The 11,759-nt window shown below is 46.3% G+C and overlaps 5 protein-coding genes and 1 non-coding gene across 8 annotated transcripts; 3 read left to right on the forward strand and 3 right to left on the reverse strand.

Annotated features, from left to right (window-relative positions):
- Nucleotides 1-142: 142 nt before the first annotated feature.
- On the reverse strand, nt 143-2,506 carry FVEG_01690 (hypothetical protein). Its single transcript, XM_018888691.1, has 6 exons — nt 1,952-2,506; nt 1,407-1,901; nt 1,129-1,349; nt 721-1,073; nt 371-671; nt 143-319 (listed from the first exon to the last, which is right to left on the reverse strand). Exons 1-6 carry the CDS (start codon nt 2,294-2,296, stop codon nt 289-291), a joined length of 1,746 nt encoding a protein of 581 aa, XP_018744679.1. The 5' UTR covers nt 2,297-2,506; the 3' UTR covers nt 143-288.
- A 232-nt stretch (nt 2,507-2,738) lies between these two features.
- FVEG_01689 (high-affinity iron transporter) lies at nt 2,739-4,900 on the forward strand. Of its 2 annotated transcripts, XM_018888689.1 has the most exons (4): nt 2,739-2,966; nt 3,032-3,156; nt 3,211-3,659; nt 3,715-4,900. In XM_018888689.1, exons 1-4 carry the CDS (start codon nt 2,939-2,941, stop codon nt 4,220-4,222), a joined length of 1,110 nt encoding a protein of 369 aa, XP_018744677.1. In that variant the 5' UTR covers nt 2,739-2,938; the 3' UTR covers nt 4,223-4,900. The 2 variants fall into 2 exon arrangements, with proteins under 2 accessions (XP_018744677.1, XP_018744678.1); XM_018888690.1 differs by having other exon boundaries at nt 2,739-3,156.
- Nucleotides 4,402-4,491, reverse strand: FVEG_14900. The gene has a single exon. It is a non-coding gene; the product is annotated as a tRNA-Arg (tRNA).
- Nucleotides 4,901-5,463: 563 nt separating the features above from the next.
- Nucleotides 5,464-6,253, forward strand: FVEG_14899 (hypothetical protein; the record flags this gene model as incomplete). Its single annotated transcript, XM_018903936.1, has 2 exons — nt 5,464-5,692; nt 5,745-6,253. 2 exons carry the CDS (start codon nt 5,464-5,466, stop codon nt 6,251-6,253), a joined length of 738 nt encoding a protein of 245 aa, XP_018744676.1.
- Nucleotides 6,254-6,282: 29 nt separating this feature from the next.
- FVEG_14898 (hypothetical protein) lies at nt 6,283-7,029 on the forward strand (the record flags this gene model as incomplete). Its single annotated transcript, XM_018903935.1, has 3 exons — nt 6,283-6,345; nt 6,409-6,540; nt 6,574-7,029. 3 exons carry the CDS (start codon nt 6,283-6,285, stop codon nt 7,027-7,029), a joined length of 651 nt encoding a protein of 216 aa, XP_018744675.1.
- Nucleotides 7,030-8,315: 1,286 nt separating this feature from the next.
- On the reverse strand, nt 8,316-11,124 carry FVEG_14897 (hypothetical protein). 2 transcript variants are annotated; one of them, XM_018903933.1, is made up of 10 exons: nt 11,058-11,124; nt 10,946-11,005; nt 10,884-10,897; nt 10,802-10,838; nt 10,723-10,748; nt 10,598-10,671; nt 10,338-10,547; nt 9,949-10,290; nt 9,347-9,899; nt 8,316-9,300 (listed from the first exon to the last, which is right to left on the reverse strand). In XM_018903933.1, coding segments are annotated over exons 1-10 (1,440 nt in total). In that variant the 5' UTR covers nt 11,059-11,124; the 3' UTR covers nt 8,316-9,177. The 2 variants fall into 2 exon arrangements, with proteins under 2 accessions (XP_018744673.1, XP_018744674.1); XM_018903934.1 differs by lacking the exon at nt 8,316-9,300 and having other exon boundaries at nt 9,301-9,899.
- Nucleotides 11,125-11,759: the final 635 nt, after the last annotated feature.

An 11,759-nucleotide genomic window follows, 5' to 3' on the forward strand; every position in this document is an offset into this window, starting at 1 on the left:
ATCCGACCTCCACCACTGCAACATACATCAATGAGATTTGGCTGTTGGCCAGCGATGAGATGGCATTAACTCAACGGATCCTGGAGTTGGTGTTAGGCTGAGAAAGCCGGAATGGGGAGCGTAGCATCCCTGGTTCAAATTGAGTGCGAGAGGATTGGCAGGATATCACTTGGGTACTTCAGAAGAAAGCGGCTCGAGCACATATCCAATTTCCGAATCACGATATTGTTAAATAAGTCTCAATATTATTTCAGTCCATTTTCTATCTATTACACGTTGCGATTCTCTTTATTTGGCTGCAATCGGCGCAGAGCCATACCTAAGTAGACTCATTAGCATTATTTTCTTGGATGAGAAGGGGACAACTTACAGAGTAATCGAGGCGAGACCGAGAACGCCCGCCACACAACTAAACACCATAGCGACATAACCTTTCGTGGTAAATCCAGCTGGCAGAGGAGGCACCATCAAATTCTGCCCACTCAAGTCCAGATAGTCCTCAGTGTTGCCAGCTGCATTACCAACAGTCGAAATCCCCTGATCCGCACAAATCTGCTTAAATTCCTGTGGAATCGTCAAAGTCTTTTGCATCTCAAGCGGTGCCATAATCATCGTTGCCATAAGACCAGTGTCCATATGCCATTCGATATGGCAGTGGAAGAGCCAGACGCCTATTCTCATTAGATCTACCTCATCACTCATTGTTTGGTATTGACCTACCTGGATTCGTAGCTGGGAAGCGAATAACAAAGTTTCCCTGTGGATACACTAGGAGTGTATCTCTTCGCATTGGGACAGATGGGTAAGTGATATTTGTCCATGATGCATTGTAGTGGCCGGCGTTTTCTTCACTGCGATGAACGACTTGGAAGTTTTGACCGTGCAGATGGAAGGGATGTCTGCCGGAATCATCGTTGTTGAGGATGATTTCTACAATCTCGCCGTGTTTGAGGACGAAAGAATTTGTGTCGGTTCCGTAAACGGTTGGGTTGGTAGCATTTTGGCCGGCGGAGAGAACGGTGTATAATGTTGGGACTTTGGGGGACACGTAGGAGACGTCGTTGAAGAAGGCACTAGAGGTTATCAGTCTGAATGGACTAGAGGACAGAGGTATGGAGGGCTGCTTACTAGTTCGCGCCGTCACCCAGGTTGTTCATCGTAAGATCCAAGCTGATAGTGTGATCAGCCTTTTCTAACAACTTCTCGCCGTCTGTGGGAACAAGGTTGAAGTCATCGTAAGGTTCAAAGTCGTTCAAGACAGCAGCTTGAGGAAGTTTCTTGTCTGAATCGTACTCAAGCCAGCCTGTGACATTCCAGTTCAGGCCATCAGGAATAGTGTCGAACAAGGTCTACCGGTTCAGTTGATCAGCTTGTGTCACAGGGCATTCTCAGAAAGGTCAACGTACCGTGTCCATACTGGCCATCATCGGATAATTCGCCCCAGTCTCATTCTTCATCGTAACCAAAACCGAGTACCGCTGAGCACTAGCAATATAGATCATGTCCGTCTCAGCGGGCTTGGTCCAAACGCCATCAACTTCGACGATCTTCATAGTATGCCCCTCAATCCAGAAGTACTGGGACGCAAAAGCACCGGCATTTACCAACCGTAAGAGATAGGTTTTACCAGGCTCAACGGGAAGAGTCATGTTCTGCGTGTCGTTCATGAGTGCTGAGTTTGGAACGGGCTCTGCGCCGGTGGGGTTCTTGTAGGAAATGAATTGTTTCATGAGAACAGGCATTTCGTCATGATACCAATCGGAGAGCGAGATGACGCGCTCTTCATAGTATTCATCCGCGTAGGGGTTCTTGGGATCTTGGATGATGAGGGCTTGACGTAGACCATCGGGGTATTGAGATCTTGTGTGAGAGTGATACCAGTAAGTCCCAACTTGGTCGGCCTGTCAAGAATCAGCCTATGTTCCTTTCACTACTCATGGATAAGACTTACTGTGAAGTTGTATGTGATGGAAGCACCAGTGGGGATGTTGCATTGAGTCACCATAGCAGGTCCGTCCATAAAATTCGTTCCATTCTGATACATTCCATGCCAGTGGATGGAAGTTGACTGGTTCCCCAATTGATTCGTCACCTTTGCGATGATTCTATCGCCTTTTGTGACGTTGATGACTGGGAGAGGCCATTGGTTGTTGATGCCAATTACAGGGCGCGCGTGCAACCCATCGGGATTTGCAGTCGTCCACGTGATGTTCCAATCGAAATGCACATCTTTTGCACTGGCCGTTGGTACAGCAAATAGTACGGCCAGCGATGAGACGAAGAGTGAGAGAAACATCGTGGCAGTCTAGTTCATCAGTCTTGATTCTCGGCTTGGAGCTGATGAAGAAAGATGAACTGGGTCAATTGGCGACAGGCTCAAGTTACATTTGGCCACTGAGTACCTGCAGGGAACCGATCAGATAAAGAGTGCGGCAATTCCTAACCCAGCTCTTCAAGTAACCTTACTTTTTGACACCAAACTCTGGATAACCGGCACGCACAAGATACGAGCATCAGCCCATAGCATCGCGTCTAGATTGATAAATATCGGATAATCGGGAGCGCGATTAATTTATCTTATCGATCTTGTCAAATCAGATGCAAGATCTCGGAAAGTCGGCACTCCCAAGCGAAGCGCCAGTGAAGGAGAGGGTGATTAAAGTGATTAGCGCTGTGTCAAAAGTTATCTTATCCATCTTTTTAGGAGGCAGATGACTCTGGTCTCGGTAAAATCGGCACTGAAGGCTGAACGCTAGCGTGGGAGGGTTCAAAGTCAATTCGGGGGGTCCACTGTCGGTGGAAGCGAGTTGGGCAAGTCGATATATTGTTTCGTTCCATTGCATGTCCCCTCATATCGAAGATCTCATGAATTACTCTTCTCTTTACTGTCAAATTCTTATCTGATTGCCTGCTCTGTGGCCAACGAGCTGATATCATCATGACAGTCAACGTCTTTGCTGTTCCCAGTACGTCGATATCTGATGTGAAGGCCCTTGATTAGTGACAGTTCTGACGTCTGGCTTTCGAATAGTCTTCTTCATTTGTTTTCGAGAATGTCTCGAAACAAGCATCATCGTCTCCGTCCTTCTCGCATTCTTGAAGCAGAGCGTCGGCGGCGAAGGCGATAAAGAAACCTACAAACGCCTTCTCAAACAGGTCCTCCCCCTCCCTCTCCAAATCCACTCTCCCTCAATTCTAACAAACAATCAGGTATGGATCGGAGTAGGTCTTGGCCTCGCCATCTGCATCTGCATCGGCGCCGGCATGATCGGAGCATTCTACTCCCTCGGCAAAGACGTCTTTAGCAAGACTGAAGATATCTGGGAGGGAAGCTTCAGTCTTATTGCAGCGATTATTATCTCCATTATGGGTGCTGCGCTTCTGAGAGTGAACAAACTCCAGGAGAAGTGGCGTGTTAAGCTCATGCAGGCTCTTGATAAGAAAGATGCGGTCGCTACTTCCGGTATCATGAGCCGTTTCAAGCTCTGGTCGGAGAAGCACGTCATGTTCATTCTGCCTTTCATTACCGTCCTGAGAGAGGGCCTTGAGGCGGTTGTGTATATTGGTGGTGTCAGTTTAGGACTTCCGGCTTCGTCGTTTCCTTTGGCTGTCATTTGCGGTCTTGCTGCTGGGTGCGTTGTTGGATACATCATTTACAGGTTCGTTGACTTCTCTACTCTCTACCAAATGGCCGCAATACTGACTTACTTTCAGAGGAGGAAACACTACATCACTCCAGATCTTCCTCATCATCTCCACCGGCTTCTTGTACCTCGTCGCCGCTGGTCTCTTCAGTAAAGCCGTCTGGGCCTTCGAGATCCATGCCTGGAACAACATCATCGGCGGTGATGCAGCCGAAGTCGGCTCTGGCCCTGGCTCTTACGACATCCACAAGAGTGTCTGGCACGTCAACTGCTGCAACGCTGAGCTGAATGGTGGTGGTGGCTGGGGTATTTTCAACGCCATCCTTGGCTGGCAAAACTCTGCGACTATCGGATCTGTTGTCTCGTACAACGTTTATTGGCTTGTCGTTATCATCTGCTTCTGCTCAATGACTTACATGGAGCGATACGGCAATCTTGGTGTTTTTACACCACTTACGACATGCTTTGGTCTGCGCAAGAAAAAGACAGTCCCTGAGAAGCCGAGCAGCATTGAGAATGAGCTTATGCTTTCAAATGGAGATGACAAGACTGCTACGCCAGTCGTGAACAGCCTTTAAATGACAGACACTGTATAATACCTATACTTGAAAAGCAATTGTGACAAATACAACTCGAATTAAAAAGACAGCTTTAATTGTTTAAGTGTGAAATGTTGGAGAAGTTGGCTTAGTCTGTTCTCCAACGACCCACCTCAAGTGCAAAAATTTGCAAAAGGAAAGATCCGAAGACCGAGTGTCGACCACGCCAGGAGTCGAACCTGGAATCTCTAGAGAGTTCAGAAGAGGGAGACCGAAATCTAGCGCCTTAGCCATTAGGCCACGCGGCCGGTGCATTTGATAGAATACGAGCGCAGTATCTTGGTTCAGATCCCATTTGCTGAGAACCAATGCCGCTGTCTCACAACACCAGTTGCCTTTGCTAAGGTCTGCATCAATTCGACAAAGGTGCGACAACAGCGATGGATCTCATCTCTCAAGATGTCTCTCACATGGTATGGATAAGTCTTTGTCATGCCTTTGGGAGTCAGTGCTGGAACGAATGCTGTCCTGGTCATAACTTATAAGCAAGCTCGTTCCAGGTAGCTTTGCTCTATTTTAGGCATCGCACGGCGCTAGATTTCTGTGGAGTCAGGGCATTCTCAGTGTATCATAAGTATTGAGGAGGAAATTTTGTCTGTACATATCTCCAATCATGTCTATATGCTCGAAAAGAGCAGAGTGAGGGTAGGGTTAGGCTTAACAATGCTTGTATATGAATCACTACCACAACACTGCAGAAACATAATAAGCAAAGACAAAAATACCTGTCTCTCCATCTTGTGTCACAACACATTCGTTTTACTGTAATTTGTCTAGCCTGCGGGCCATGACACTGGCTGTGATCGCACGCAGTGAACAAGAATGGCAAACAGAAAAAAAATGAACGGTCTCCTAGAGCTCCTGTTCAACTGACAACCCTACAAGGGGACGCAATAAAACTTAGGACCTCTATCCTAGGTAACAAAAAGCTTTAGGTACATATAGCAGAATTTAGTATAGATTTAGAAGATCTTAGACGAAGTATCTTTAGCACCTCAATTTAACGTCAGAAGTCTTCTTGCATTGCATCCCGGGTCCCTACTAGCACTCCTCTGTTCGTGCCAGTGCCAGTGGCAAAAGCCACACAGAGTCAGCTTCCCTTGTTCTCCCATAGCCACCAAATTCTCAACACCTCTCCATCTTGATCTTTCTTGATCTCCGCACCAACACACGCGATACTCAGACTTCACTTGTATAACACAACAAAGATCATCCCGAAAATGTTGGAGGAGCTCACTCCATGGGAGCCGCAAACTCGCATATCGAACTACATCGAGTTTGACGACCCTTATATCTCGTTCGAGCGCACCATCCGCGTCCCCGACAATGGATCCCTCAACCGCGTTCCTCCCTCGCTGGGCAACTTTCCTTTGTTCAAGACCGACGACTTTGGCGACAAACTTCCTTTGAGCATGGCCGAGAAAGGCTGGGTCTTCATCCCCATGTATCGTGAGTACTGAGAATCATTACCTTACTCCCCCTCGTCTAAGTGCCAACAAAGAGCGGGAAGGCATGTGTGTCAGCTTTGAGTCCGAGAAGCGATATGCGATCAAGATCTTCGCTGGAAACGTCAACGTCATCTCTGGTAAACCGCGGATGCCCGATGCTACGTTGGCTTATCGACGTCCTGGGCTCCCCTCGCAAAAGAAATTCATTCAAGATTACGTCGTCACTCCACCTCAGCCACGGATCGATGACGTGGTTACCAAGTCTCAAGAGGTTCGACAATTTGTCACCATGCCTGTTGGAAGTGGGCACTCTGTCGAGGGACAAACGACTGACGAAAGACACACAGTATGTCTTCACTTCGAGGTCACCCGACTTGGTAGTCACGAAGTTGAGGAGCGAGCCATCAATATCATTGTCAGGGCACTGACCGGCAAGCCCTTAGCGATGAAGATCTCTAACCATGCCTTTATCAAGGATATCCAACAGAAGCTTCATGATATCAACGATTTTCCTGTTGATAAGCAGCGACTGATCTATCATCTATGGAGGAATAGCTCTTGAGGGTAAGTATCGATTCGAATCATCTCAGTATGTATTGTCTGCTCAAACACTTGATAGATGGTCTCCTCCTTAGCGACTATGGCATCGAAGAGGTTTGTCACCATGCATGTCCAGACTTTACCAAAATCGTTCACTGACATATGCAACCGGAACAGGGCTCAACTCTACTCCTAGCACTCAGGCTTTCTTGTGTTCATGGGCGTAATTGTCCGTGTCTTCCTCCTAAGCGCAAAACGGCGCCTCGGCCCGAGACTGGACAGGCTGAAATGGCTTTTCCCTTTGGTGGTGTTGTCCGCTAAAACATTGTCGACATCCCCAAGGGACTATTTCAAGAGTCAAACGCGGTCTCCTTCAATGTTCAGATCCTCAACAGCGCCACTTTCACTGCAATCACTGGTCGCGATCCGCCTTCAACTCCAGTCTCAGCAGCAGTCTACCAAGAGCTTGGTCTCCCGTTCTATGATCTCTACGAAGAACCCAGCCGTGTCTCTGGTGTATTTTCTGGTCTGAAATCCATCGCTCAGATTGAGGGTACTCCCAAGAAAGCATTGGACAACCTCTCCCTCATTGAAGCTGAAACTAGAGAACCGGCGAATAAATATAAAAATGGCAAAGGCAAAACTGGCGACAATCCAGCTCATACTACGGCTCAGAAGACGCATGGCGATACCAGTGATCCGAAAGTGGGAAGCATTGGGCTTCTTGACCCTCGAGCTCCTGATTTGGAGGTTCGATTTGCCTGGGACGTGGAGGCAGAGACTGATACAGAGATTTGATCTGAAGAGGAGCATGTGGCCGCATGGCGGATACACACTGTTGTCTATGGGGATGATTGCTGCCTATAAGGTTAAGCTCTAGGCTGCGAATACAGATACTAAATAACAATACAACTAAGCCTATTCTAAATAGGTCTAAGGCAGTGCAAATGTAAAAAAGAATACCACAGCAGCTAGCTAGACAGTTAATTAACCATTACAAGTCAGTTTAACAGCTTGTCACTAACTGGACACGTTAGCTTACAGTATAGTAATCTTAAGACCTATCAGCTAGTTTTAGTCAGCATTACCTTAATTGCAGTAAAGGAGAAATATAATCTAATACAGCTTAATACAGTTACTAAAGGCATCTCAAGCATTATTAATAGCTTGGAGATAGAAGTTAGTTACTATTTAAGTATATCTTAAGCCAGTAATTAATAAATATTATTAACTAGTTAACTTAAATTTTTTTCTATATATTTTCTAAAACACATATATCCTATCCCTGCAGTTCTACCTGTTTTCATAGCATATTACATAGGCCATTATACAGCCTTAAGTAATCCTGTTAGAAATCGAGCTAAAATCCAAAAAGGGAGTGACCTACTCTGTATTGCAAAATTATTGACCAACGACGCAGGCAACCAAACAACATCCGGACTTCTTATCGCAAGCGGGAGACTTTAGAAGAGTATACCCCATGCCAGGAGGACATCCTTTTGGTATTTCCATCGAGCAGCCACGACTCTTGGGACCACAGCTGTAGAAATATAGCGGGGCAGCTGGTTCTGCAGGCAATGCCGCCGCGATAGCGAGTGGGGCGTACAGAGTACAAGCGAGGAGGGCTGATGTGATTTGCATTTTCAAAAGATTGGGATAAGTAGTTAAGAAGTTCAGTAGTTAAGAAGTTCAGAAGTTCAGAAGTTCAGAAGTTCAGAAGTTCAGAAGTTCAGAAGTTCAGAAGATGATGTTTTTGAATAAAAGCAGGAATTATGATTTCTTTTATGAATTTCAAAAGACATCTTTCCCTTATAAGTAAATCGGTAAAGTAGAAATGTAGCTTTAATTCACCGCTCTTTTGTGTTGCCAAGCCACATCAAGCTAATGAAATCTAGATGCTGAATTCTTAAGGCTACTGAGAACTCATTCCGCCACACTCAACTTAGATTTTGTTAACGCAACTGCAAAAATAGACTAGGCAAACACTATAGATCCATCTTTTTAACGAAGTCTAAGCTATTGATGCTAGCATACTATAGTTAGCCATTTTGGAAGATAGCCTAAGTTATTCAGCCAGCCATTAACTCAAGATGTCTTGATATAGATGTTTCTAGAGAGCTTATACTATATTAAACTTAGAAGTTTCAAGCGATAACCATAGTAGCTTCTGTAGCTGGCTAATATCTATTGGTGGAGCAATTGAAACTAGCTTGCATATTCGAGAGACCAGCCAGCCACTCTACCACTCTAAGCTCAACCTCAACTCAATCTGCCCATTTCTGCATAAAAGAGGCGCGCTATTGTATTGCACTGGATAGCACGTGTAACCAGAGCTTTGGGATGAGACGTTTAGCTTCGGAATCGAACATAGCGGTAAGCGTTAGGTATTAGGCTCGGAATGCACCCTCAAGACGAAATCGCTGTCAACTTCAGGTCCAAGCTACCTACAACCTGGCTCTGTCTCCTTTTCTTCTTCGTCGGCTCTGTAACCCCAGCTGATTCGATATTGTCCCTTTTCCTCTTCCTGATATGTTCAGTTGTGTAATCGTCTGTTCTTTTAGGCGAAGGGAGCGTGACGTCTGTTTTCCTCCTCTTCTCCCTCGCCTCAGACATGCGCTTTCGGCAAGCTGAGGGATATTAATTCACTTTGTACACCATCATCCTTCTTATCTATTTCCGTGTTGTCGCCCAAAGATAATAACAGGTCATTGCGTATCTTAGTAACTCTATTTGCAGCTTCTTAAGCATGATCCCTTGGTGTCAGCCACTTGTTGGCAAATTCTGCACCGCAGTGTGACGGTTGAGTCTAAATGTGTTAAACTAAGCCGTGCTAGGTTTATTGTTAACAGATTGCAGAAGGTATATGCATGTAAGATCACTGGCAACAAGGTCGCTGACATAGCTCTAGCACAGGTGTCTAAGCCCCCGCCCTTTGACATAAGTTTCCTACACAACCTTCCCATCTGCAGTCCCTTGATTCATTGTAGAGTAATTCACCTCTGTCACCACCAGAGATGAGGCACTTGAATGATCACCAGCAGGATATTTTTCCGCCGTATAACGATCGAGCTAAATATCATCAGACCAGGCATCATAGTATTGGGGACAAACTTACCCAACGAACGACAAATAGCCAGCCAACCATAGCAGCACTAACACAGAGCATGCCTATATAACCGTTTCGCCAGTAAGGTGCATGGTCAGCAGGGAACATGACGATACCCCAGAATGTCCACAGAAGTCCATCACTTGCTGCCATTGAAGCCAATGTCACACTTCGAGCAGCATCATCTGCCGTCCGGGCCAAGATGTTGCTTGACCAACCATACAGCAATGGATTGATGCCGTACGCTGAGGCTGAGAGATACAGTGCTGTGAGGTTGCCTGCAACTGACGTCCCAGGAACCAGCAGTATGATACTGCAGATGATTTGGATCAGGCAGAGCAGAAAGCCAAGTGACATCCTGCGGTTGTACCGATCCATGAAGAATGAGACAGATAGCTCGGCGATAATACCAACGGCGTGAGTTGGGATTGGGAGGGTGTTGACTTCAGACTGTGTGAAACCGTCAATGTCCTTGCGGTACTTCAAGTATAGAAGCATGAGTCCTTGTACGACGTAAGACTGGAGCGCTGATCCGAGAACTGAAAAGACGCAGCACACGTAGCTATCGACCTCATTAGCACCAAAACTAGAGAAACGCAAATATTACTCACAGCAAAGGATGTCCCATCACCCTCTTAACAAGACTCCACGCCTGTATATCATGACCATCTTCTTTCTTCGGCGGTAATCGATCAAGCGCAAGTTGTCGCTCCTTATCACTCAGATACGAAGCGTCCGTGTACTCAGGTACATCCGGAAAGAAGAAGAACCCAAAGACAGCAACAGGCAAGGTGATGATACCATCGATCAAAAATACCCACTGCCAGCCCTCCAGTCCAGCGTGACCTTCCATTGATTCATGAATGGCAGCCATCATAGCTCCAGCGAACATTTTGCCGACTTGGCCTGCTACTGTGAACATGGCGGTGCGTTTGGCGATTTCGTTGGATTTGCTGTAGTCGTCAGATTTGCTGGTGGAATGGGGAGGTTTGAGACTTACTACCAAGAGCCCATGATGTAGATTGATCCAGCATATGTACTTGCTTCCGCGAGACCCATCAGGAAACGAACGGCGCAGAGTTGGGCATATGTTTTGCACGCTGCGCTGGCCATGGTGAGGCCTGCCCATACGACGACCATGGAAGACATCCATATTCGAGGGCGGATCTTGTGGATGATTATACTGCTGGGTATTTGGCCGACCAGCATTCTGCGAAATTTGTCAGTTATTCCTGAGTTGGGGTTTGGGTGAGTTCGTACCCTGCTGATGCCATGGAGAGGAGGACATTGTACTGGTTGCCACTCAGCTCGAGAGCTTCTTTAAGACCGGCTACCTATCACGCACTCAGTCAAAGGAATTGCACAGGTTTCTTTGGTGGACTCACGTATGCATTTGCAAAGGCTTGTCTGTCTGCGACTCCAATGTCAGAAGAGCGTCATGAATGCTGCGAGGAGGAGACTTACCAAGATGATTGAAGAAGAAGCTGAAGCAACAAAAAGTCTTCTTCGATCAGTACTCTATCTCAAAAATGAAGAATTCTCTTACAAGAATAAAGAAATCTGCCCAGTTTTAGTTGGAGTTCTCATCGAAAGGTTTGAGTCACTCACCAAGTTTTCGTATCAGCCTCTTCTCCTCTTTACTCGTATCGCCCCAGAGGTAGTCAACCACTAAAGCACCAGTTAGCCAAATTCTCCGTTTGTCACCGTTGCTGAAACGTACTTCTTTCCTTGAATCGACCTTGCTTGGAGTAATCACAGACGGTTTGAGAAAATGCAAAATGTGCAGCGGATCAAAGTCGACGTTAATAATGTCGCCAGTTCTATTGGTCCAATTCTTTTTCGGTGGAGGTTCCATCAAGGTTCACGGCCGATCGGTCGCTTACTGTTTTTGGGCAATGCCAAGATCTTAAGGTGTTTGCTTATCTAATAAGATCAGCGCCAAGATCTTAAGATGCTTGCTTACCTATCTGTGTTAACTTTCTTAAAAATGAACAAGTTATTGGATATTATACATACATATTACACTAGATTGAGATACAGTCAATTCAAGACAAGTCGAGATTGCAGGCAAGATCCAATGTGATGAAAAGCCAACTTCATGAAAAAGAACCTCCCATAACGCGATAGCTCCCAACCCTTGCCGAAAAGCACAACCTTCAAAGTTCGAGCCTCTTAAGACACCATCACCAATCCCAACATCACATCCCATCTAACTCCTCCTAATCCTCCCTCTAAGCTTTCCTCCTCCCCTCCCTCCCCTCCCACCTCTCGTATAACACCCAAAACACCTCGAATCATAATAAACAACCTCTCCCCCCCTCGACCGCTGCACAATCTCCGTATCCGGATACAGCGTACAACTTCCCTGCTCCTCCGCCGAAGCCGGCTCCTCAAAGCTAATAAGCTCACAGTTGAAAAGATC

The sequence above is a fragment of the Fusarium verticillioides genome, chromosome 6 (genome assembly GCF_000149555.1).
Source record: "Fusarium verticillioides 7600 chromosome 6, whole genome shotgun sequence".
NCBI classification, from domain to species: Eukaryota; Fungi; Ascomycota; class Sordariomycetes; order Hypocreales; family Nectriaceae; genus Fusarium; species Fusarium verticillioides.